Raw genomic sequence first — 26545 nt, 5'->3', positions numbered from 1 at the left:
ATCATAGCAATGTATCTGATTTCAAAACAAAGATACTTGGAAAATGTGTACAAAAGCAATTTAAAGGCCTTTCTTTGCGAACCTTATCAGAGGCTGAAATACCATTATGGTTTTAAAAGGAACAGCCAAAAGAGTCTATGTGGCATAGTCTGATACTTTATATGATATAGTATATGAAGTTGTGACTATTAAGGCAGTACAATTTTGTCAACACTAGAGGGCAGTGAGCACTAATATTATATCAGCATGTCTTTATGCACTGGTATAATTCAAGGCTGCAAGTTCTGGAGGACTAGAGTCTATTATATCATGGTGGATTCCCTGCACAAATGCATTTAATATGTGTTTAGGTAAATTTGGGAAAATCACCAAACTGAATTATTAAATTATGCTGGACTTCACTGAATTATGCTAAAAGGTATTCATTGTCTTTCTGTTGTTATTTAAGAAATGCATAGTATACAGTATGTATTATAAATGATGCATGACTTTGGTATTTGGTATAGATGCCTCATGGAGCAGTAAGCAGCATCAGCAGCAGCCATCATCAGAGCCCTGGCAAAAGACTGCTTCACAGGACAGTAACAGAACTATCCAGCCAGCCCCTGGTAGTCGTAGAAGGTGTGTGTTTTTGTGGTTAATTGTGCGAAGAATTTAGGCCTTTGTGTCTTTAAAATGTTTGCACCCACATAAAATGTGTGCACCCGCTATCATGTGTATTACCGACATCTCCACTGAAGCTTTTCAGATTCCATTTTCATGGCTAAAGCTGCAAGCATGGAAATGAGTGTGAATGAGAGTGTGGCTTCTGCTCCTCAGGTCTGGGTCCATAGAAAATGCTGGTGCACAGTCATCACAGTCCATCTCACACACAGACACACAACAACCTCCATCACCAAACAGGTACATGGGCGCGCTCTCTTTGTCTCTTTGTCGCGCTTTGTCTTTTCTCAGCCACGAGGGGGCACGCTTTCTCAAGGTTTAGCATTCTTTCTCCAACCACACCCATGTCTCTCTCTCTTTTTTTTTTTTTCAATCTGTTCAGCCATGTCAGTATTGCAACCACTGCAGATGTCTGTGTGATGTGTTAACTTCTAGCATAAAATATTGTCTGTGTGTGTGTGTGTGTGCATCTATGTGTGTGTGTGTCTGTAGATCTGTGAGTGGGAAGAAGCTGTGCTCAAGTTGTGGTCATCCACTTGGTAAAGGAGCAGCCATGATTATCGAGACTCTCAGCCTTTACTTCCACATCCAGTGCTTTAAGGTCTGTATACTGCTGTGTGTACCTTCAAATATACAACTATACTTCCTTTTCAGTGTATATTATGTTCACTAAGCACTCTTTGTCTTGTCATTGTCTCTCCCCCTCTGACACACACACACACACCTCTTTTAGTGTGGGATCTGTAAGGGACATCTAGGTGACACCTCCACAGGAACAGACGTAAGGATCAGGAACGGTCTGCTCAACTGTCATCAGTGCTACATTCGCTCTCGTTGTGAGTCACCTTTAGACACACACACACACACACACAAACACGTATATGTACCCATTCTCCCTAATTTATGTCTTGACTATGATATGATCAGTTAATCTGTGCAGTTCCAGTTATTCAAAATGACGCTGCAGTATATGTTCTGGATTAATGATTATTTTTAGAGATTACCATTTTCATGTTTTGCAGGTTAACTGACAATGATCTATATCGTATTTTGCATTCTCTGTTTCAGCTGCTGGTCAGCCCACCAACTTGTGAGCAGGCATTATGATTTGGGAACAACTAAACAGCCCATCACAGCTTCTAACAGTCACCCAGTGCTTGGACTGGTCACATCTCCACCTTCACTGAGACCAGTGCAATATTTCCAAGTCAAGGCTAATTTGCTATTTTCTATATCTCCCAAATAAGTGTGTCAAAAGCCTGGTGCTTTTTTCAAGGTTGAAATAATCAGTGTCCACCCATCTGATCAATAAAGTTCTGCAAATGGCAGACCTTTTAGAAAACAGATGGGTTTTAAACTAATACAGACAATTCCACTCAAGTCACTCTGAAACCAGCACCCTACAGATAATAGTCTGCTGGTGGAACTATGAGATGCCTATAGCCATTTTTGTATGTTAAAAAAATCACAAACCCAGTGTCTTTGAATCTTTTACCCATCACTATGTGAAAATACGCTGTATACCATTAAAATCTCTGAGGTTGCAATGTTTATCTTGATTATGCAGGATTTACTTGGTGCAGTGGTCCCTTCCAATGACTTAAGATCATTTAGTCTGTACTAATTGGGTGCCTATTTCCAGACAATACCATGAAGAAAATGTAGTCCACTGCAAACTGTTGGAAATACACAAAAGAACACTAACATTAGTGCACCATTATTTTTTATCCTTTTGTGTCAGTAAAAATGAGAATTTAGAGCTGGTTTATCTAATCTGAATCGTGCTCCACCTCTGCTGCTGCTCCTCCTTCATCTTCTATCATGGTCTTCATAATGGCGGGAAGCTGGCCATAATCATGGCTGGGAAGCAGACTATAATCATGGCTGCACCTGATCGATAGACATCCATTTCCCCCTTTGCATTTCCTGGGCTGAAGGGGAAAAATGTCCTCATGTACCAAGTTAAGGTTTCTTAGTTTGGACTGATTAAGTAAAGCTCATGTATACCGACCGCTTTTGTGGTGACAAAAGCAATTACATCTATCTTAAAGTCATTTTAAGATGGTTTTGGTTTATTAGTGGAGGGAATGATAATGCATTGAAACAATGTGCCTTAGAATGAATGATTGCACAAAAAGCAGCTTGAGATATCAAATCCAAAGACTTTTGTCTTTAGTCAGGACAAAATAGCATTTTCAGGCTACAGAGAAGGAATTCTAGAGAATTTTAAAGAATTTTAAGTGGGAAATTTAGAAAAACAAAATCTCTTTTTCCAATCTCTGCATCCTTCAGTGTGTGTTTTTAATTTACACACACAAAATCCGTTTTCTCAGAAATAAAGGTACCAAGCTGTACCTTTCCTTGTTGCTGGGGTGGTACCATCAAGAGTACAGCTTTGTATCTTTAGTGTATACCTTTCACCTAATATTCTAAAATATAAAAACAATATAAGGAACATAATTTGACCTTAGGGACCACTTATGTAGCTTTAAAGTTAAAGAAACACATCATACACGTTCCAGGTAAAAGATAATGTACTAAAGGTACAAAAAATTTTCTCTTCATGGTACCACCCCAGTGACAAGGAAAAATACAGTTTGGTACCTTTATTTCTAAGAGTGTACTTTAGACTTATGTTTACCTGAATCTGGCTTTGGGTGATCCGTATGCGAGTTAATGAAAAACCACCCGAGGGTGTCATGTTTCTGCACACAAATAGCAATACCAATGCTCATGTTTATTTTAGAGACAGTTTATAATCGGCCTAGATACCACTCCACTAGCCACGCTTAACACAGTCTAACCAATAGCTTTTTCCACAATATGTACCTGAACATAAGAGCAGAAAGCTCAAAGGCTTTTGCTAAAAATCAATTAATGTTCACCTTTCAAGAATTTTGATCACTGGACATTTAATATGCTCTCATAATTTTTTGTATAGTCAGTGTTCTGCGCTTTGGGTCTGGTTGCGTAGATATTAGTCATAACAGGCATATAGACTATATACAGAGCGGATGCAGTTTGATATGGTCTAGGATGAATGACCTACCTTGGAAATGATATCAAATCTAAGGTATATTTATTGTGATCTTCAAATGTACACTATCCGAATATAGATTACTTTGTTGTTCCAATGCGATGGCTTTACAGTATACTCTATGTTTATAAATAAAATTCCTGAAAAAGATGATCTGATTCTGGGTCCGTTTGTTCAGCAGGTTTTGGACAGAAGCTATCAGAATATGTCTGATTTTACTACAATATTAAATGGAAACCATGTGGATAATTATTGTATCAGAAAAGCTGGGTATATACCATCCAGGTATTCAATCAGGGTATTTTCGTTTGAATCAGAAAAAAAGTTATCCTAACATTAGCCATTTGACCTTCTGGCTTGTGTGTGTATTTATTTATTTATTTATTGATTTATTTACGAATTTTGCATCATGTGAAGTTTAAATGTCGCCTTGATGGACCGCATAAATGCCGGTCGGCTGCTGTCCAAGGTTCTGAAACTGACTGCGACATTGACATCGACCTTCTATAATCTGCTGTGAACCATAAAACCATATACCATTTATGAGTCCTTTGAATCTTTTTGTAATATTTAAATGAAAATGTTGCAATATGAAGAAATGTAAAAACTTAATACAGTATGAATGAATGTGAAGATAGTTTACACTGAAGTATTCTCCAAAGCATTTTAACTCATTCAAATCTTAAATATTTCGAATTATGAAGGAATATAATGGCTACAATTTACACCGAACAGGAACCAGGACCAGTGTGGTTTCATAATTATTATTGTTTTTATCATCAACAACCATGTCAATGGTACACCTGAAAAACTATGTGCACATGTAGAAATATTTCCTTCTTAAATATAAGCATCCATTACCTACATATAAATAATTCTCAAATCCCGGACAAAACGTGTTACATAATGCTCACAAAATAGGTCAACTTATTATAAAATTGAACAAAATAGACAACATGCAAAAAAAGAAAAGAAATAAATACAATGCGTTGCATCCATTCCCTTTTTCTGAAATGAATTTGCCAGTGGTAACTTTGTAAAACATTAAAAAGACTGAACTACGAGGGGCGATATGGTGTCTATGTTTATCTAGGACGATATTATACGTATTAACACTATACAATCTGAGCCACAAAAACACAGCCGTAGAAAGACACACAAAACGTTTAAGTATTCCTGTCAACAGTGAAATATGTACGTTTGTGCCATTTTAAGGTATAATTTGCCGTAGATCCATAGATATTTAGATGAGTGTTTTTCTTTAGAACCCCTGGCTCTAATGCTTTTGTAACTTCATATGTAGAAATATATAACAGAGGCAGTAATTTGTGTGTACAGACATATTATAATTTACGGTACATGAATGCTTCAAAGTCGGTGTAAACAAACAGCCATGACGTCATGTCGCACCGAGTCCGTGATGAAATACTTCTTAGGCAGTCTATCAGTTATTTATATCTAGAAATGGTATCGACGATCACAGCTATTCAACTAGAACAAAAAGGACGCGAGATGTCAAAACCAAAACGATGATTATAGCTTGGGCTAACGTAAGGTCTGTAGGATATAATCATCCAGCTCGCTGTGTAAACGAATGGCTATCGAAAAAGTCAGATGATGGAGACCTGGAACACTGGCTCTCCTCATTTTATGTATTTATGTATTTATTTTTTTCATCAGTGAGCAGAGAAAACTGGTCTCCCTCATTATTTTGGCATTCCTCCTTTTGATGAGTCAATGATCAGTCCATTTTTATTTCTCTCCTCCATTTCTCTGTCTTTTTCTCCCTTCCTCTACTCGGACGACCCTTTCGTTCAGAACATGCTGGTCTTTACTAAAGTGGCTTTGGCTCCGTTCTGTCTTTGTAAAGATGACAGCACGCTGGCGAATGGTCCCCCGAGAGAGTCCGGAATGGAGGTTATGGTGCCCGGGGCGGATGGCCAGCCCTGACTGGGCGCTGTGCCACCCATGCCACCCACAGTCGTCTTGGCCTGCTCGACTGGCCCGTTTCCGCTCGCGCTGACCTGGGACCCGCCAGTAGGGCTCGGACCGCCACAGGTGGATGCAGGGTTCGGGTTGGGTCCGGGTCCTCCTGTGCTGTCGGGGTCGGTGGCTTTGGCCTCTTTGCTGTCCTCCTCGCGGGAGTCTGACTTCTTGCCTGAGCCGCTCTTGGCTGCGGCGGCGGCGGCGGCGGCCGCTCGCTCCTGTTTACGGAACTTTGCGCGTCTGTTTTGGAACCACACCTGCGGGAAACCAGAAATCTTTAACAACCCAGACTGATAAAAATGACATCTAACTCTATACACATATAATCAGCAAGTATTTTTAAATTATTATTATTAAAGAAATTGTATTTATATATGGATAATTTAGATTCTCTATCATTTCTACACTCGAGCCATAGTGATTAGGTTAAATATGGTCTATACAAATAGGCGTATAAACAATAAACAAATAAGCTATTAAAGTATATATTTTTAGAAATATAATTCAGTTAAATTAATAAAAAATAAGCATTATTATATCATTATTATACCATGTTGATCAATTTAAAAAATATGTATCTATTAGGCTATATATATATCCATGTAACCAGCTTGTATATGCATCTAGTAGTAATAGGTTATTAAAAAATAATGTCATTTTGTGCATAAATGGTAGCCTATGAATCTACTAGGTCTTGTTGTGTGTCTATGCACCTGTACTCTGGCCTCGGTTAGATCGATTTTCAGTGCCAGCTCTTCGCGTGTGTAGATGTCTGGGTAGTGAGTCTCTGCGAACACGCGCTCCAGCTCCTTCAGCTGCGCGCTGGTGAACGTGGTGCGGATGCGCCTCTGCTTTCTCTTCTCGTTTAGGCCACCGTGATCGGTGAACAGCTTGTAGGGAACTGTCAGAAAAAAATCCAAAGACAATACACAGAACTGTCAAAACAGCCATGCAAATTCTGTTAAAATGTTTTAGGCAACAGTGCAAGTCAAAATCCAGTCAGCTCTTGTTTCAGTAAAAAGAAAATGCATGAAATAAAGGAAGGTTTGGAGGAAAATGTAAGCAAAGAGAGATGCCTGTGTCGTCGTTGGAATGCGATAAGATCAAATCACGATAAAAGATAATGTTATGAAAATCCCGACTCGGTTGTAATCTGGTTATCTGTGAAATGTAGTTAATTGAATGTTATTGGAGGCAGGATTGGAAACTTGTCATAAATACTTGCATCCTTTTCCACAGCTGGTATACTGTAACTTCAATCCAGTTTCAATAATGAGCTTAAGTCCTTCGTTATTTCATTATTTTCGAAGGTTTATGTCTCGTCGCAAAGTAAATAAATTATGCCTATCATTTTGGCAGCTTAAGATAATTCTGTTGGCGGTTAGGGTGTGACTGGGATAGTGTAACCCCGTAACCGAATTACCGCTTGCCTGCAATCGCTTCTAACGTGATAAATTCTTTCATTTGTGTAAGCAGATTTCGTTTGGTAAATACTAAACACATTTCCATTTTCAAATGCAATCAAGTCGTCCTAGGCTATATACCGGGCCGAGATTCGCTCGGGCTCGGTATGGCTGGTAAACGCGGGCTTACCTGCGGCGTACGGGCTGCTCTGGTGATCCCGCAGCGTGCCCAGGCTGCAGGAGCCCGGGGTCAGAGACGGACATCCTGAGGTGGCACCAAACGTGGTCCTGATCGGGTTGTACTGGAAGCCACTGGCTTGGCTGCACGAGCTGAAGTCCGCGTAGGCTGACGCCAGGCTCGACGTGTCCATCCCGGCCATACAGGACTCGTAGGCAGAGGAATTGAGGTATGAATACTCCATTTTATACATTTGAAAAGGCTCTGTGTAGAAGGAAAGCTGCACTCCCAAAAGAAAGAGAAAAAATATATATGCACACACACAAACGTCAAATTGAATTAAATCGGCGAATGCATGGAAAAAAGTTCGAAATTAAGCGGAAAAAAAGCGAGCAGAGCTGGGGAGCTTGATATTTTTTGACTAGTTTGAAGGAGACTCGTGCCGTGGTAGATGTGCACTGCTCGGCGCCTGCTCCAAAACTGCCCTCCTTTATAGGAGCTGAGCCTTGTTTTATGAAAAGCCTCCCAAGGAGCCGCCTAGCCCCAGGTCTCTAGAGCATATAGTCCTCATAATAAACTTGGCTCTTTCCGCTTGGACAATAGCACAGCGTTTGGGTCTTATTGCTAGCGCTTTTTTACATGACAATAACTCATCAGTCTATTGGGCTGGCACTGGGGGGATCGGGCTGTCCAACCTCCCTATCATTGATCCCCTGCATCTCTAATTAGAATTTAATACCCCACCATTACGCGCCAGCCTCTCCCCCCCTCCACCGCGTACAGCCCTCTCCGCTCAAACCGCCATCTTGCCCTTTAATTCAATCACACCACTTGGAAATAATGAAAGTTGGGTGACGATTCTCCCTGATCCAATTTTCCCCGAGCTTTTAAGCCTTTTAACCGACCGTACACCTTGGGCTGAATTTTCGATAGCGTGTCCCCTGTCTCTTTCTCTCTTTCTCTCTCTCTCTCTCTCTCTCTCTCTCCCCTCGCTTCTTCTTATCGCTATCTCGGCTGTTTTACTTGGTTGTTTTGGGTCGTTTTGCTAGAGTTTAGCATCCTGTTGTTGCCAAAGTGTAAATGTCACTTCCTCAGTTTAGCAAGGGGTATGGCAGGGGCTCCAGGAGATGAGTGCGCATCCAGTGTCAGCTCATCCATAAAATCAAGAGGTGAATATGAAACCTACCACCACCACTAACAACAACAACAACAACAACAACAACAACAATAATAATAATAATCATAATAATAATAATCATAATTTTAAAGGCATTATTATTATTATTATTATTATTGTTGTTATTATTATTATTATTATTATTATTATTATTATTATTATTATTATTATTGCTATCTAACCTTTTATGTGAAAATATTTTCTAGTCCATAATTATTATTTTTTTATGAAATCAGAGGTCTGCAGAATGGATGAGCCATGATTTTTTTTGGCAGCTAGAGCTATTTAATATCAGATTCAAGGCCATTCAATGCCTTTCATTTCCACGCTGCGGTTTTATGCAGCCTAGTAATTTGAGAATCATTTTCTAATTGGTTTTATTGCAGTTAAGCTATTATTTTCGTTAAAGGGCAAATAACATTTCGGTAATGAGGGTAACAAACTCGTAAAATAATCATCAAGCCTCTTATCTTTATATTATTGCCCAAGTGCTTAATTTTGTTACGGTAACAAGTTGCTCACTGGTTTGCGCTGTGACTTTCTTGGGTTCGCTTAATACGATTATTGATTCCTGGCCAAAGTATCCTATACTGAGCTTTACAATTATTTTAACAATTGCTAACGGGGATGTCATTCACAATTATAGCTTACTTTAAATAGGCATACCAAGTAAAGCAAATAGTTGAAAAGTAAACAGAAAATAAAAATAATAATAAGAGATTAATTGTATAGTTTTCCAGAGGCGGGATATTCACGTAGAGTTTGTATATACAAGAATAACCACATGTAATGGAACTATTAATATATTAAGGAAATGTGCAATGAATATTTTCTTATAATAAGTCAGATGAACAGAACTAGCATTTACAATAAACCTATTTTTACTCTGTTCTCTCCATCAGGAGAAATGAATCCCAGGTCACAGCCTGCTGACATTTTTGATCCTCTACAAAGGTTTTTTTTTTTTTAACAGATAGACACATACTAGAACCTTAAATGTCGAGTTATTTAAAGAAATAAAACGTCTGATGGAGAATGTATGGATATCTCTCCAGTCCTAAAATAAAACTGAATAAAAATGCGCAGTTGGAAAGAAAACCATGCGACGGCGCAGTGAAAGCGCAGATTATTCATATGTATGAGGTTAGTGGAATGAAAACATCAAACATTTCACTGCTGATTTTTCTCCATTGCGGTTTTTTTTTCTTTTTATTTATTTTTTCTATTCAGTTGCTTGGCCTCTTTTGTAAGAAAGATAAACGACGATTAAAGTTCATTCTTTCTTGATCCAACCCAGTCGCCCTTATGTAAATGCTCTTTTTTTCTTTTCTACACGCGAGCTTGTGGCTCCGAGTTGTACCAAATGGTTAATTTGATTACAGAAACCAAAGACCAACTGGCCCACCGTCCTCCCTCCACGCGTCTGGCAGAGAAAAGCAGCCATCCCAAGGAATTAATCTAATAACACACAAAGGGCTGAGAAGTCTTTTTCTGATATTTTTTTGCCGAGGCAAATGGAATTATAGCTTTTGACCATCCGTTTCTCCCATTCAAATGACTCTTTCTTGTCGTGCTCTATAGTCCACCAGCCATTGAAACGCCCATCTATTATATTTTCAACATCTCCTTTTATACCATTAACTGGTTCCACGATCTGTTGGGCGGAATAAAATGTCAGCCTTCGACCATTGGATATTTACTGTTGAATGTGACACCTGTCCATTACGCACACCAGTACACACACACGCACACGTATGCCTGCTGGAGGATTTTTTTTTTTTTTTTTTTTTGGTCGTGTGTAAATCAACTGATTAAGTGTGTAAGCACATAGGCCTAATAGGTCAATAGCATGCCGTGCTTTAAATTAACTTTCATCTGGTCCATAAATCGTAAAAAACTGCGCGTTATGGCTGTGATAATGATAATGGTTTAATAATAGGCGCGTAATTTCGAAGTTCATCTGTGATTTAATGACTCATAAATAACACAGTCCATGTGGATTCACTTAAATAAATCACTGAAAGTGCACCTTAAATTTCCAGCCACCAAAGTGGCTGACAATAGGGGGCGGACATTATTGTTCAAAAAAAAAAAATTGAGGAGAGGAGAAATCCGTGTGGTCGCTCCACGCTGGCGGAATGCGGCTTACACACACACACACACACACACACACAAAACAGAAGAACAAAAAAATGCCATTGTGTGTGGATGGATGGGACTCATCAGAAAGCGAAAAGGGGCGTGAAAAACAGAGAGAAGGCGGAGGAGAGGGACCGCTGTGTCAGATTTAACAGAATGTCTCTCTTTATGCTTAGGAAATCTTAGCTTTTAACCGGGGCTGGAATTAATATGAGGCGTGTGTGTGTGTGTGTGTGTGTGTGTGAGAGAGAGAGAGAGAGAGACACACACACACACACACACACAGGGGGAGTATTAAAAATAGTAGCCTCTTAAACAATCACAAGGTTACATGTTGTAGTAATCTCTAGATTGTTTTGAATCATTTATTTGAACTTGTCATTGTCTAAAAAATAAAGAAAAACAATGTATTAGAAACTGCTGGAATTAAAATGGACCACTGCATGGAGACAGATCCCAGATACATGTCTATAACTGATACTAGGGACAAACCTGGTATTTGTGTTGGACAGAATGGAAGATTGTACTAGTGAAAGATTGCTAAAGCGTGTCCTTTAGACTCGAGGTTGCTCCCCAGTGACCCTGCAATAATCAATCATCCAATAAGACTTGTCAATCCTGTCAATCACTGCATCTTCCACGGCTGGCTTTTAACTTTTTCTTTCGATTTTCCAGCAAATGTTTTATTTTTATTTATTTATTTATTTATTTATTTTTAGCTCTATATGGACATCATTAGATATCACGAATTGCACTAACAATAATCTCCGTTTACTGTGCCATAGTAAACTGATAACAACCTGGCACGTGTTCTGGCACCAACTGCGTCACACGTAGCCAACTCCGGGCTCGTGCACGTGAAACATGACATGAGAAAATGACAGAATCTAATAATGAACCCCCTCCCAAAAAAAAAAAAAAAAAAATTTGATATCCTATATTCTACCACACTCTCAGGAATAAAGGTGCCAAACAGTACCTTCCTTGGGCCTATATCAAGGGGGCAGGTTTTGTGCCTTTAGTGTGTATCTTCTACCTGGTGCAAGTGCAAGTGGTTTACCTTTAATTAGCTTTTAGAGTAGTGGCCCTTAAGGTCCAGTTATGTACCTTAAATTATTTTTAAAGGTTTCCAGTTTAAATATGATGGTACCACAATAAAGATAAGGGTTTGATATTGTTGGAATGCATGAGAAAACAAACAGCAGCACTGTGATGAAGAAGAAGAAGATGATGATGAAGAAGAGGATGATGATGATGATGATGATGATGATATGATGGTGGTGATGGAGGAAAGGATGTACTCGTGTGTGGTCTGATTCTTCTTCTTCTAATAATAATAATAATAATAATAATAATAATAATAATAATAATAATAATGTCTTCTAACTTGTGCAGAACAAGCACTGCAGTCCACCTACTCGTGGTTAATGTGGATAGCCTACTGCATCATCATCGTCTATTCTTGCTCAAGCTTTTACTTCCCTGCAGAAAAATAAGTGAGGAAGAAACCCAGTTTAGAGCTGCTGAATGCGAAAATCTATAACTTTTTTTCCCCCTGCGGGATGCAGCTCTTCACAGACCCCACCGTGTGGCCAAAACCCCTGCCAAGTGACCACGAGGTCTGGCCTTCACAGAAGTAGATTAGCATAAAAATCTTATTCTGCAGGCGGACGGCATTAGCAAACATATTACCCTCTCTAACGCGGCTGTGCATGGCCCCGCCGAGAGCCTGTGCTCGGAATCAATTACTAAATTACTCCAACCTCTAAGTCGACATTAACGGGAGAAGAAATGCCGTATCGACCGGAACAAAATAAGATTTCGGAAAGATGCGATCATTTAATCTCTTGCCAGTGTTCAAGAATCTGATTCATAAAATTGTCTAAAATGAGATGGAATTAAATTCTTATCGGTGTCCGCCTGTCATCGTTTCATCTCGTGCTGTGTAACGTTGGTTTAACGATGAACCTTATTAGATCCTGCCAAGACTGCCACACACACACACACACACACACGCGCGCGCGCGCACACATAGGCACATCTTCACTCTCAAATCTCCATCGTAGTGTAATAAGCCAATTTTGCTGGAACCTATGGCTCACTCCATACAGCTGATTGTGTTCCTTATAGCAGTATGCAAGCCTACAAACAAATCATCCAATGCTGAATAAAGCATTAACTCAACATTTTCGAATGAACAGACACAGTGTTAATCTTATACCCCATGACCACTAATGAAAATGGTAGGAGTTAATTAAACAGTAGAATTTAGTGGTATTTCCTGTGTGCTGCTTTGTTGAGTTTTTACACACTTAGTCTACAACAGGGTTCATCTGAAACCCTTTACATTAGAAGTGCATGCCTTGTCTTTAGAACTGAATTGTTCAGTTTGTTCAGTTTGCAGTATGAATGGCAGTGATCTGTAGTAGACACTGCACCAGAATGGTGGTGTGGGGGGGTATATATTATTATTATTATTATTATTATTATTATTATTATTATTAGTAAGCATAGGCTACTGGCGCATTATTGTCTGCATAAAGCGATTGACAATTATTAGGCCTGATCCCATAAATCAGCCGGCGGGGCTGTTATTATTGGTGAATAGAGTGGCCGGGGAAGCTCGGGTCAGTGTCATTAACCACAGAGCTCTCTCTCTCTCTCTCTCTCTCTCTCTCTGTCTCTCTCTCTCTGGCCTGGTGTGCTTGGCCCCCCGAAGGCATTTGGGTCTGTAGGACCTGCTGGCTAATATCGGCGTGCATGTGCGCAGGGGGCTAAATGCTTAATCACACATGCATTAGCGGTTCAGACAGCGGCCTATTGTGAGGAAACGGAGGTTTTACTGGAATTAAGCGATTAATGACCAGCTCTGCGACAGGCGACGCCGCAGCGCATCGAGAATGATTGAGCGCTTTTTAATGTTTTAAAGAAAAATCCTTCATGGTCTCTCAGGGCGCCGCAGTTGTTGGCCTTCAAGTTGACTTGCAATTACAGTAGGCTGCCTCTCATTTATCATATCATACCATATCATATCAAAACTCAAAATTATAACAACTCTAGCCTATTATAGCTTTTTTTTCCCCTAAAGAGCTGGCGTTACCAGTGACAATACTGCAATGCATTTACACCAGCAATTACAACAATTACAACACCATCTTATATGGCATTATCTGAAATTTAATATTAGGATACCCACCAATATCACGCCCACCTTTCAACCATCTCATGTTCCTTAACTGTTTATTTGATTAGTGCAATTCAGTTTTTTTTTAAACTTGTTATGAACAGGGCATAATGAATAGAATCTGATTCCTAGGCAACTTTTTTATTTTCTGATCAATTATTATGGTAAATATTGTGTTTACTCTATCTAATTTCCTTGCTCATGTGAATACATGGAGACTGACATGTTGGCTTCTGCACCCTCAGCTCAACCAGAGCTGAACACTGAATTTCCCAGCCAGGCCATAAAGAACTGCATTCTTCTGCACCCATGAGGGACAATAAATCACATGCAACCTCTGTCATATTTTGGGGAGCACTTCGTTACTAGCCATGGAGAAAATGTTTCTGATGAATGAAAGAGGATATCAAGGGTCACTGAAGCAGCGCGCATGACCGTTTGAACCCAAGGTCTGGTAGCCTGGAAAATGTTCAGAAATGTTTTGTTGGGCTTTTTAAGAGAAGTTGAACTGTGTGTCTATTGCGTTGCTTTGTCATGGTCTAAACCGTGTGCACTTTGTAATGATAGGCTACTCTTTGGACTTCTTTGTGCCAATTGTATTTTTTTTTTAACCCAAAGCACTTTTTTTATTCTTTTCTTTTCTTTTTTTTTCTACTATGCACAATCTGGCTCTCCAAATAATGCAGGTCTCATAATATGATGATTAAAAGTCTGATAAAATAGTGATCACACTATTTTAAAGTCTTCGCACCATTTTATTTCCAGTAGTTACTTTCAAAACCACTCCTCAACAGCTCAGTGTGTTTTAATCATGGTAATGGTGAACTGGAATGGCTCCTTCATGTAGTTTGCCAGCTGGAAGCAACAGGGTGACACCTGACAACTCACCGGTCCAATTTTCCTGCCATTTCCACCATCCTGGGCAGAGATAAATTCACATGATGTGCTTAGCAGATGCTCAGATCTAATGCAATGCTTTGAACACAAGATTATGATCTACCTAAGAGAGTGATTGTGAAAAAAAAGCTGACCTAATATCAGTTGATAAGACAGTAGAATAAGTCATTGGATGAGGGGTTTAGTAAGTGGCATCGAGGCAGCAAAATGACACAGAGGAACTGTATATTCTGTATTGACAAAAAAAGAAACACCCACAAATGAGAATGAATAGTGTTATCCTTTAGAAACCTGCTTTGGGGTTCGACTGCATCAAATCAACCTCAGTTTGGTTCATTTCTGTTTGCTGAAAAAGCGCAGTGGTGCTATTTGTGGCCCTCTTGGGAGCCATGATAGATCAGTGCTTTTTCACTTTGCAGTAGCTAGGCTATTTTTTTATTTCCTGATATTATTTAGCATATCGTCCTCACCAGTTTGCTTGTTTGTGTGTCTATTCTAAAACTGGATTAATTCACAGAGTGATCAAAACAACTCTGTTGGTGTGAGAGAATATACTGGTGAAGGAAATGACTGTACATGAAAAGATAATAATACGGATAGAAATTATTTTTTGAACAGAAAAAAAAAATCATAATATGATACGTTTTGCAGCCATGCACAGAAAATATTTTGATGTCTACAAATGTGAATTTTAAGGCTTCTAGGCATATTAACATTGCTTTGTCTTATAGTTATTTATTTACTGTCTCTCATCATGAGCTGTAGTGTTCTTGTCATACCAACACTACTGTTATATCATATTTATTTATCTACTTCTCTCACAGGTTATATTCTTATCATGCTGCTGTAATACTTTAATCTCCCCAAGATGGATTAATAAAGATTAACCTTATCTATGGTTATCCTATGGTACCTTATCTTATCTTAAGAATTTTACAAATGCCCTCATTTTCTAAAATTAAAAAAAATAATAATAATAAAAAAGCTTTGCTTGTTCAAAGCTGATTTGTCCTGAAAGAAGTGCAAGAAATGTATCTCATATATCCTAAAGAGTTTAAAAACACAACACAGAACACATGTTTGTTTAACGTCTAGCCTAGAGCAGTTATATGAGTTCACCTGGACACAAATTGAACACAGGAAGAGTGAAAATTTCCAGTGCACTTGAGGTGTCAATTCAACTCTGTGCTTTTTGATCCTCTTAAATGTGAGAGAGTATCCAGATGCTAGCCAGCCTGTGGATGTGGATGTGGATGGTGTAATTTTGGAGAACACATGTGCTGGGCTGAGGTCGCAGTTCGGGCCAGGCCTGAGGTAAGGTATTGAGTTGCAGTATCCGAGCAAAGCTGAGAGAGGCAATAACGGTAATGTGATAAAAGAAAATGGTTCTCTGAATATAGGTGGGCTGGAAGCGATACCCCCTCGTATCTATTTCCAGACTGAGGCCTGAAGTGATAGAAGTGACGGAAAGCCAATCCGGCAGAGAGCCTGTTCTCTCGGGGCACAGAAGAAACTTTAGACCTGTAGCCCACTTCAGTGCTGTATACCAATGGCATCAAGCTTTCAAAATTTTGCAGCTAAAAAGAAAAACAACATCAATAATGATGTTATAATAGCTACAGATAAAGTATATTGTAGTGGTATGAATTATTGTATAAAGCACAGCCCACACAAAAATTATGCAGAAGTAGTACTTATAGGCTAAATCAACACTGTGAGTTATCTAGAACTATTCCAGTTTAAAGTTATTGTTAATTCGCTCATAATAATAGTCTCAGGAGTTAGTGTTTTCCCCCTGATGCTGACTGCTTTTTCCATAATTTGCTTTTTTGTCTGCACTGGACTAACTGAGGCTATAGGAGGGTTTTCTCTTGGCCACGTGCAGGCCAGATTGATGTCATTGTCTCGGCACACTGACCTTTGCTGTAGAACCCACGGCAGACATCACAAACTCTCACATCAATTTAGCTCAATTGGATGTGGCATGCCTGGGCTAACTCGATTTGTGCAGAAATGCACCTGTCTCTGCCTTCTCTCCCTATAGATTTGCCGAGAGGGGAGGAGGGGCTCTCTCTCTCTCTCTCTCTCTCTCTCTCACTCTCTCTCTCTCTCTCTCTCTGCAGATGTAGGCTCTTTGCAGCAGGCCTGGTGTGCCTTCCAAGGTCTGGGCAGAATGTCTCCGAGCGCCAGAAGGAGAGGCCATTAGCTGCGCGCTAATCACATTACTGCACGTTAAAGGGGGAAGTGAAGGCAGGCCGGGGAGGGAGGAGAGGAAGGGAGAAAAGTTTAAGGTGTTATTAAGGTTGTTCATCTCTCATACACGACCGTGTAGTGTGTTTATGCAGTTGTTTTACTGTTTCTGAGTAATATGCCTCTATGTGTGTGTGCTGCATGTCCATGTCCATGTCCATGTCATGTCTGTTTGCATGTTACTATGTGCATGCTTGTGTGGACTTAATGTAGCTTGTAAGTACATCTGCATTATGTGTGTGTGTGTGTGTGTGTGTGTGTGTATATGTGTGTGTTTGTGTGTGTGTGTGTGTGTGCATGTATGAATGATTTGTTTAGGCTATGCAGAGCAGGCTTGCTGTCACAGATGAATAATATGAGTGGCTTTATGAGCATTAAGTAATGAGCAGCATGCTGGGAACTGTGCGATCAGCACCAGCTCTCTGCACAGGGGTCTTCCATCTGTGCTGACACAGTGATTACAACACACACACACACACACACACACACACACACACAAAATCACTTTGCACATGCTTACCATACACAAAATACGAAACAACAAAAACAGCAGAATAACAAAGTGGTTTAATTTGTTTAATTTGGACAGCAATGTTTTATACTACCAAGTAGTAATTTGTAAATTTACACCTTACAGATTTTTTTTTTTTAAATTTTGCAATTGCAGCAACACTGTGAAGAGTTAAAAAAAGGGTTACTACACAATTGAAGGTCATGCTGGAGCTTGAGCCATTAAAAGGAGAACATTTGTGTTTTGGTAGATACCGTATGTGTGTAATATAATTTGTTGTCAATAGTAAAATTAGTAGTATATCATATAAAAAAAATGCCAGTAGCATGGACTGGGACATAAACTGGGACAAATTTGTAATCCCAAGTGATCCAATATTCTGTCAGCAATCCAATATCTGATCAAATCCTAATGGTAACACTGTGTTATATTTTATTTCTATATTATAATCTCAGTGTTGTAAGTGTCCATGCTGTACAAGATATAATATATGTATATTATGTTTTAATAAAGCTGTTGTTATTACTTTTGTTATTCTATGTTATGTCATGTTATGGTATAAGTCTCTGGCTAGTCTTTCAAACAATCCACACTGTACTACATTGTAATGTATTTGTTGAAATAATAAAACAATGTAAAGTTTTTAATAGGTAAACTAAAAATAGTAGTAGCTATCTTTGTAACAGACATTTGGCTAAAACATGGCATCGTTTAATTAATAATTATTTCTGGTCCTAAACATAATAATGGGCTTAAATAATCAGTATATTAGTTTATCTAATAAGGTATTGATTGCATCATCATATATGAAAGTATGAGACTCTTAAAACCCTTTAAAAATTCTTTTCTTTATTTTCAGAGATTATATCACTGTTGTGAATATCTGAAACATGCTGCCCTACTTTTTCCCATGTTTTATGAAGGGAGACAATGTAAAAAAAAAAAAAAAAATTAGAAAAGTAAGACTAGGTTAGCCTGATTTCTGCTGGACCACATTGCGTCTCAGGAAGAATCTGAGAAGCACTCTTTCACCCTCTTTTTTCATTAAATGCAAGTTCTGTGTAAATGCCAAACCAGCTTTAATGAATGGCTTATTTGTTCCATATTGACTCATCTGAATATGACCATGGGCTAACCAAATCAAACCGTGCAAGCGCTCAGATCATTGGAATAGATGTTATCAGAAATTCACCATAACTTGCAGTTAACAATGTGCACTTTGGCAGTGGTGCCTTAAGGCAAACGTGTGGCAGATATTGAAAGCAAAACCAATTTACTGTGGTAATACTAAGTCATAATTTGTCATTATTATAAGATACTAAGTCTTCTTGAGAAACGTTCAAGTTATGTTCGAGTTTTTACTTTTTTTTTTCTTAAAGTGGCAGAAACGGGATTCCATACTGCTGGTGTCTATGACTGTTGTTATGCTGGTGAGAACTACTAGACAAACTTAGCACAGATGACTGGAATATTTGTAGTACCACAGGTGGAATATGTCAGAATGTAAGTAGAAAATTACCAAGATGGCAAAGTTGCTTCTCTTCTTCTCTGAGTTTCTCAATGGATTGTTGGTCAACGTCTTGTGTTTTCCCGGGCCACTCTGTGACGTCACGTCCATGATGTTGTGTGATTTTGATCACAAGGCTTGATAATATCAATGTTGACTTGTTCTTGTTAGAGAAAGACTTTAACATAAATGCTAAAGGAAAATTCCACCTTGAAACACATATTTTTGATGTTTAGCAATTCTGATGTTAATTTGTGGACTGGTGCTGTATTTCTGTTATTTCTGTTAGAAATTAGAGGTTATCTGCTGCACTGACATCCAGGTGGACATAGCTAGCACAGTTACAGTGATGTTTAATAAGAAACAGACTAAAAAACTAAAGTGCTGCTGCATCACATTCTATTGATAAAGGTGAACTATGGGCTAAATTGCATTGGCACCACTATCAACAGGTAATCAAATGGCATTGTGGGTAATGTAGGACACCAGTGACTAAATTGAAAGTAGAGCAACATGTCAAGGTAAGAAGTTTCGGCTAAAAAAACTCAACTCAGAATTTAATTATGAAATAAATTTCAGTCACTCAATCATTCACTTTCATTAACTGCTTTATCCCGATCAGGGTTGCGGTGGGTCCAGAGCCTAGCCCTGGGAATGCTGGGCATGAAATTCAATTAAATCTTGGACGCTATTAAAGATCAGATCAGATGTTAATTATAAAGGCTAATATACAAGTCGTTAGTGTGGATTTTTTCTTTAATTGTTTCAGATTTCTTGATGTCACATATTATCTATACCTATACCACAATACCTTCACCTATACTAAGCAGAGAATCAGAGGAAACACTATTTCTATATTGTTTGGACAAACTATTATAGGCTAAGGTAAGTCTTCCTACTATGTTTAAAAAATATTTTCCAAAAGATTCACATTCATGCTGCTTGAAAATGAAACATTGTAAGCACACTCTTAGAGGTCTTTAATTCCTCTGGGGGAACTCTTAAAGGTTTTATATGCAGCTCTACATGTGAGCATTTCCTATCAGGTTTCAAGTAGAAACATTTTACGATAATAAGAATCCTTACCTGTCCAGAGAACCCTGGAAGAAAAAAAGTATTATTTTTTTGAAAGTGTAGATCCTGTGATATATTGCAAACCATGATATTTGGTTATATTGTTCTCATGGTGTTAACATTCACACTTTTTTTTTTTTTTTTTTTTTACATATAATTAATTTTGCTACCTTTTGTTTTTGCACTTCAAAATATTTTGAAAGTATTGTACCTTAGCATAATGGTTTTCAGTTCTGGGTTTGTTGTTGCATCAGATTTCACTCAAGCATGTAGAAAAATAAACTATTTAAAAAAAAATCTATAACAAACCTACTGTATATTAATATTTAAAGAAAACACTCAACAGAGAATCTTCCCAGTTGCCTTCAAAAACATTTTGACATTTTATCTATAATTTAAATCTGTAGTCAATGGTAGCCTGGATGGAAATGAATGCTGTATAAAGCCAGCTGCACTGTACATTTTGGGCTTTGAGACTCTGAGTATACTCCCCTGCATGATCATTGCATTAATGCTGGCCTTGTTTAGCTTAACTGCCCAAGGGTCAATGTTTTAGCCCAATGTGCCCCAAGGCGCACAAGTCGCAAGGCCTGACACTAACACTGACCAGCTCACAGGGTGTGTTTGTGTGCTCTGGCCTGCCCCTCCTTCTTCCTTTTGTGGGGTCACAGCTAGTGACCTGTTATTACCACCAACGCCTCACACATACACACTTAGTGATAGAATGACCAATGTGCCCCCCAACACATCACTGAGGCTTCACAACTCACACACACCCGCAAAATGACCAGCACCCCCTTCCCAGGCTGACCCCACATTGCCTGGCTATTATAGGGGACTCAGAAAGCTTTTAGGGCTACACTAACGCTGAAAGATTGATGGTGTAAAATGTTGGGTGGAGGAAGGGGGGGAAGAGCAGGTGGTTAAGAAGAAAATGTCCCCAGTTTAATGGGAAGCGCGGAGCATAATTCAATAATTATGAAAAGTGAGAGAGGAGCTGCAGCGGGTGGATGGATGGCTGTGGGACTGAGAGGGCTGCAGCTGGAACATCAGGAGCCCAGAGGAAGCAAAAAGTCTACAGAACAGGTGAGAGGACAACTATCGTCTTCCCCTCTCAGCGTTCCTGTCATGTTGGTGTTTACAGTATAGACGAGGCCAAAAGCACTGTGTATGCATAAGTGTAGCATTTGAGAAACATTTGATGCAACTAACTTATTAGTATACCTCAGTAGACTGTAATGCTGGGCTAATACTATATTAAAATTATAATAAATTGTGCCACAATCTATTTTACTAAAATATCCAAGGTATCATCAGTACTTTTATAAGCAAACTGTTTTACCTCAGAGTAACAAGGAGCTGATTGGATGGTTTTTTTCTACCAGTTGTTTTATTTCCCTCCTTTTCCAAGAGTTTTGTAGACATTAAACAAAAGTATTATTGAGTCATAGATTTTCTTTTTTTCTTCAACCATAAATATTGTGATACATTTCATGTTTCATGTAATGTCTTAAAGTATCGTGACATGGAAAAAACACATACGTTTCACATAATCATATATTTATCGCATGGGAATAGGTGAGTATTTACATTTGTGATCACATTCGAAAACAGGAAATTGCATTTCTCCTGAATGTCATTCCTTGAAAATGCACATTGAACACATGACATAATGTGAATGTGATCAAATGTGAAAAATAAAACTACAAAATTGAAAGATTAACATGTGAAAATGTATCAATCATGGGGAAACAAAACACATGGAATGAATCATGTGAGACAGTTGCATGTAAAAAAAAAAAAAAGTCCACATACAACAATGTGTGAAATATTAAATTTTAAGTGTCTAAAAAACACAACTGTAATCATGGGATTATTCAAATGTGAAGTCTATGTGGCTTTTCTATAAAGAATGACATTTGTGCCATATCACACACTTCTAACAGACAGTACTTGTAAGTTTAAACAAATCACTAAATATAAAGTATATATTTTGTTTTAATGACCCAAAACACTGTGGTTACTTGTACAAAACATGGAAGAGTAATATTCTAGCACTTTCTGTAACTTAAAATGAATAAAGGCCATTTATTATTTAGTTTGCACTAGAGATGGCACTGATCCAATACCCAGTGCTGGTACCGGGCCTATACCAGCACAAGACTGTGAATCCTATCTCGGAGAAAATGTCAGATTTTGGATCCTATAACAAATGGCAACAACTGAAATTGAATTTGGGAAAAAAAAAATTTAGAACTGGAAATGTTTACATTAAAAAGAGACTTGATTGTTTTTTTTCTTTTGTATGAATTTAATTTCTTGCAGTTATACTTTATTATATTTATTATATGTACAATGTGAGTGATTTTTGTGTGAAAGAGTTTAACTGTGAAGTGCTTCTGTTAAAAAAAAATAACAGCTTAGTAGTTTTCAAAGAAAACAATATCAGATGGGTATCTGTATTAACTCATACTCCAGGTTTCAGTATCGTTATTTATATTGTAAAAGAAAAAATGGTATCATGCCATCTCTAGTTTGCACACATATCTCATTGTATGAAAAGCAACAGGACATTTTTTAATAATGGGATTAATTGAGGATATTATATTTACCGTCAATGCTAATGGGTTACATGGTATTTTTAAAGCAGTGAAGTTCATACATGTAGAATCAAGTGTATTTCCAAGACTAGTTTAAGACTTTTTTCCCCGTAATTTTGTAATTCATAGTTCTTTTCTGGGACTACATCACTTCTTTTATCCAGTTCGAGTCTGTTTCCATGTCTCTCATCCATCCTCTCTCTCTCTTTATCATCCTCTTTTCTCCTCCTTCACTGATGTCTTCTTCGCTTCTCTGCACAAGACGTATTGATAATTCCCAGCCAAAAATATGATTCCAGTTTATTCTACAGGGCAAAAATCCAATAGCGCAGCCTCCAATTGGATTGTGTGTGTGTATTTGGGGTTTTTTTTTCCCGGTGTAGGGAACAATAGAGACAGAAAGGACCCGACCCCAGACGTTCGACATGAGATTATTGTTAAACAGAGACCTGATAGAATTACTGGGAGCAATAGATGATAATTGCATCACAGCATGATTCCCCCCTCACTGTACAATGGTACATATTCATCTGGCTTATGCATCGACTCAGAGCTTAGATGTGGCATGAAGGAGATGACAAACCTAGGTCAGAGAAGCAAGTGAGGTGCAATGTTGTTTGTGTGTGTAGAAATTGTGTAGTAGAAGCAAAAGATATTATATGAAATATTGTCTGCCATTTCGTGTATGCCTTTATTTCTGCAATGCCTTTATTTCAAGTACATAAGGATGTATTGTATATCTCATCATTCCCTTTGGTTAAAGATGAGAGATACAGACACAAATGCACTGGTATTTGTAGGTATTTTTTCTTTCTTCTTTTCAAATGGGGCATAAGCACGGGGGAAAGAAGAAACAATTAGAAGATCCACAGAGATTAATGTGTGTTTGTGACTCCTATAATCACTCAAGCCAAGTAATGACCTCCTAATGCATTCTTATGCTTTGCAGGTATGATTTTTTTATTCACGTTTTTATAAAATATGTACAGGGTTACCTTTAAATAATGAATAATAGTGCTGAATTTATTGTCTGTGCTTTAGGTAAGATGTGGCATCAATATTACCATTTCAACCCTTCCAATGGCTACTGTAAACATATGTACATTCTAATATTTACATTTTTTTAAAACAGTATGACCCCCTACAGCTTTTCAAACTCCTTAGTTTTAAAATAACTAGTATTCAAGAAAACACATTAGTAATAAAGTCAGATAAAATGTATGTGTGCATATACACACACACACACACAAACACACACACACATACACACATACACACACAAAAACAAACAAACTTTGAGTAATTGAATTTGGCCAGAGCCAGCATTGGTGGTTCTGGCGTGTGGGGGAGGCTCAAGTAGCAGGACCTGCCGGTGAAAGATATGTGCTTTTACAAGCCTAGACAAAGAGAAACAACAATCACAAAAGCACCCAACTCTGATGCTTAAAAAAAAGTTATGGAGGCCACTCCGCCTGCCTGGCGTGCTGTTTGAGTGAGTGTATGCGTGTGTGTGCTGGCCGGTGTGGGTGTGTATGTAGTGGGGTGGGCCAGAGGGGTTAAGTAGGATAGAAGGCACCCATACTTCAGATTGGCAGCAAGCTGCCGCAAGTCTAATCTAATCAAGGGGCCTCGCAATTCAATTAGGTCCATCTCTGGGGCCCCACCGCCAGCTTGCCGAAGGTTCGGCTCTTCTTCCCCGACGCCCTGTCGCCCCCCTCCCCAGCCTGGCTTTGCCAGATGAATGCAGATGAAATTTGAAATATGAAAATCTTCTATAATTTATGGAAGTTGTCAGGGACAGCGAGGGGAAGCTCTGGCTGCTGGCGGGTAATTCTCCCCTCGGAAAGAGGAAGAGTCGTCTCACTCAGGGAGACTGAGGCTGTTTATGGTGCAGCAATAAATGCACAGATATATATACATGCACACCCACACACACACACACACACATATCCGATTGCATCATCATTCTCAGCAGAAGCAAGGTTCATACTTCACCAGCCGTCTCCATCTGCTGTGTTGGAACAGTAAATAAAAAAATGTACACCTTCCTCCATTCAACACATCTAGTGACCTTCAAGTATGATCTTTTGCAATGTTGGAATAAAGTGCATACACACACACACACGCACACGCACACACACAGGTCAGTATGGTATATTACACATATGTATGCATTTCATCTGAAGGGCAATGAGAATGAGTGATGGGCATCTTCTCGAATGATCTCAACGTCTTAACAGTGCTGCCTGGGAGGGGCAGCAAGGCTCTTAGACAAATTACACCTCATTAGATCCTGGCTCTCACCGGCGCGTCATGTCAGGAGGAATCTTTTTTGATTTGCACAAATTTGCCTGGAATTCCACTTCACTTTTCCCGCCCTCCATTATCAAACGCAGGAATCTGATTAGGCCTCGATTATTCTCCTGCTCACTCATGGTCCTGCATACAGCCAAGCCTCCCCTCCTCTCTCTCATTCCCCTTGAGTCATAATTCTGCAATGGCAGATAGATAGCATTGCCTGACTGAGACACTGCCGCCAAGTTAGTGTTAGTGCAGTGTCTATTGTGCCTTTGAAAGGTATTGATGTTAACAATAATAAAACTTTTTTTTTAACTTTCTTTATTGCACACTATAAGGATGGGCCATATTTTTATTTTAATAGCTTAAAATAAAAAAAATCAGATTATAAGGATCAATTAGGCCTACTTAATGATAATGTTTTTTTTAGTAAGTAGCTAAAGATTCTTTGGATAATGGATAATGTGTTGAACTACACTGACATTATTTTCCAAACTTTAATTGTGTAGATTGACACATCTATTGTGTAGATTGACACATTTTATTGTGTAGATTGACACGTTGACATAACTGCAACTTTGAGATCTGTTACCAAACCTTAATATGTAATTGTTTTTCAGTGGTGTGTCAGTAAATTGCTGGTTTTTGGTATGTTGGCCAATATTCTCTTATTGACATACAATGTTAATTCAGCTACTTGTTGTTCATAAAAAAAAATAGATAATTTATCTACAAAGTAACTGCTGTAAGTTCTACAAGAAATACTGTATCTAGTAATGTAATTCAATGTTTTCTATCTATTCATCAGGTGAACAGCCTATCTTTGCAGTACCATTTATCCAGATAACATCAAACCCAATCAGCTTATTCAGTCAATGAACAAACTCTCACAGAGACAGAATCAAATCTCACTGAACAGGTGAAATGGATTCCTATGGTTAAACAATCATACCAATTAAGCAATTAAATCCCAAGTTGGAATTCGATTAACAAGATCCTGTGGCTCCAAATATGGCCACCCACCCCTGCTCTAATCTCAAATACACAGTGATCCTGTACTCCAGCTTTACCTTGAGCTGTTAACCACTGTGCTCTGACAACATTATGACACCTGTTTCATTATGCTCCAATGAATAGACTACTAGATATGTAACTCTTTATTGTGGTTATTTAATAAAACACACTTTTATGAAAAGCAATACAGTATATTGTCCTTTATTTTCAACAGGTATAGTATTGAAAAGCAGTAACAAGCATCAACATTTTAATCATTAAAAAATCAATAAGAAAATGGCTTCTAGCCTACTTGATATGACGAAACTGTATGGCTTTCCATTAGTTGCACTGGATTCAAATACACACACTGTATATGTAGCTACATGTAAATGAATACATATAAAATGCTAGTTAGAAAATAAAACTGTAAAACTTTTGTTTTCCATTGTGCACATAGAGAAGTCACTGAAAATCTTTGACTCTTATCTTCAGAGAAAGAGGGAGTAAGTCAAGTAAAAGGGAAGAATGACCCTGCTGAGTGACTCACAGAAGGCAAACTTACTGCCATCTCTCTCTCTCTCTCTCTCTCTCTCTCTCTCCATCACCCCCAGGAGGAAAAAAGCGTTGTGCTGCAGGATACCTTGT

At 38.5% G+C, this 26545-nt stretch overlaps 2 protein-coding genes across 8 annotated transcripts in view; one reads left to right on the top strand and one right to left on the bottom strand.

Annotated features, from left to right (window-relative positions):
* The window catches only part of limch1b (LIM and calponin homology domains 1b), a 112449-nt gene extending 108598 nt beyond the window's left edge, over positions 1–3851 (top strand). For 6 of the 7 annotated variants that reach the window (XM_053235685.1, XM_053235684.1, XM_026940683.3 and 3 more), the window contains 5 exons: positions 507–621; positions 820–903; positions 1156–1264; positions 1397–1499; positions 1732–3851. In XM_053235685.1, the coding sequence (XP_053091660.1) occupies positions 507–621; positions 820–903; positions 1156–1264; positions 1397–1499; positions 1732–1757 (437 nt within the window). In that variant the 3' untranslated portion in view covers positions 1758–3851. The remainder of the gene's footprint in view (positions 1–506; positions 622–819; positions 904–1155; positions 1265–1396; positions 1500–1731) is intronic. The other variant, XM_053235686.1, reaches the window with a different exon arrangement.
* Positions 3839–7937, bottom strand: phox2bb (paired like homeobox 2Bb). Its single transcript, XM_026940756.3, has 3 exons — positions 7280–7937; positions 6400–6587; positions 3839–5943 (listed from the first exon to the last, which is right to left on the bottom strand). The coding sequence occupies exons 1-3, from the start codon at positions 7518–7520 to the stop codon at positions 5515–5517; spliced, it is 858 nt and encodes a 285-aa protein (XP_026796557.1). The 5' UTR covers positions 7521–7937; the 3' UTR covers positions 3839–5514.
* Between the last annotated feature and the right edge of the window lie 18608 nt (positions 7938–26545).

This window comes from Pangasianodon hypophthalmus, chromosome 7, assembly GCF_027358585.1.
Source record: "Pangasianodon hypophthalmus isolate fPanHyp1 chromosome 7, fPanHyp1.pri, whole genome shotgun sequence".
Taxonomy (NCBI): domain Eukaryota; kingdom Metazoa; phylum Chordata; class Actinopteri; order Siluriformes; family Pangasiidae; genus Pangasianodon; species Pangasianodon hypophthalmus.
This window is presented reverse-complemented; position numbering and strand designations above follow the sequence as displayed.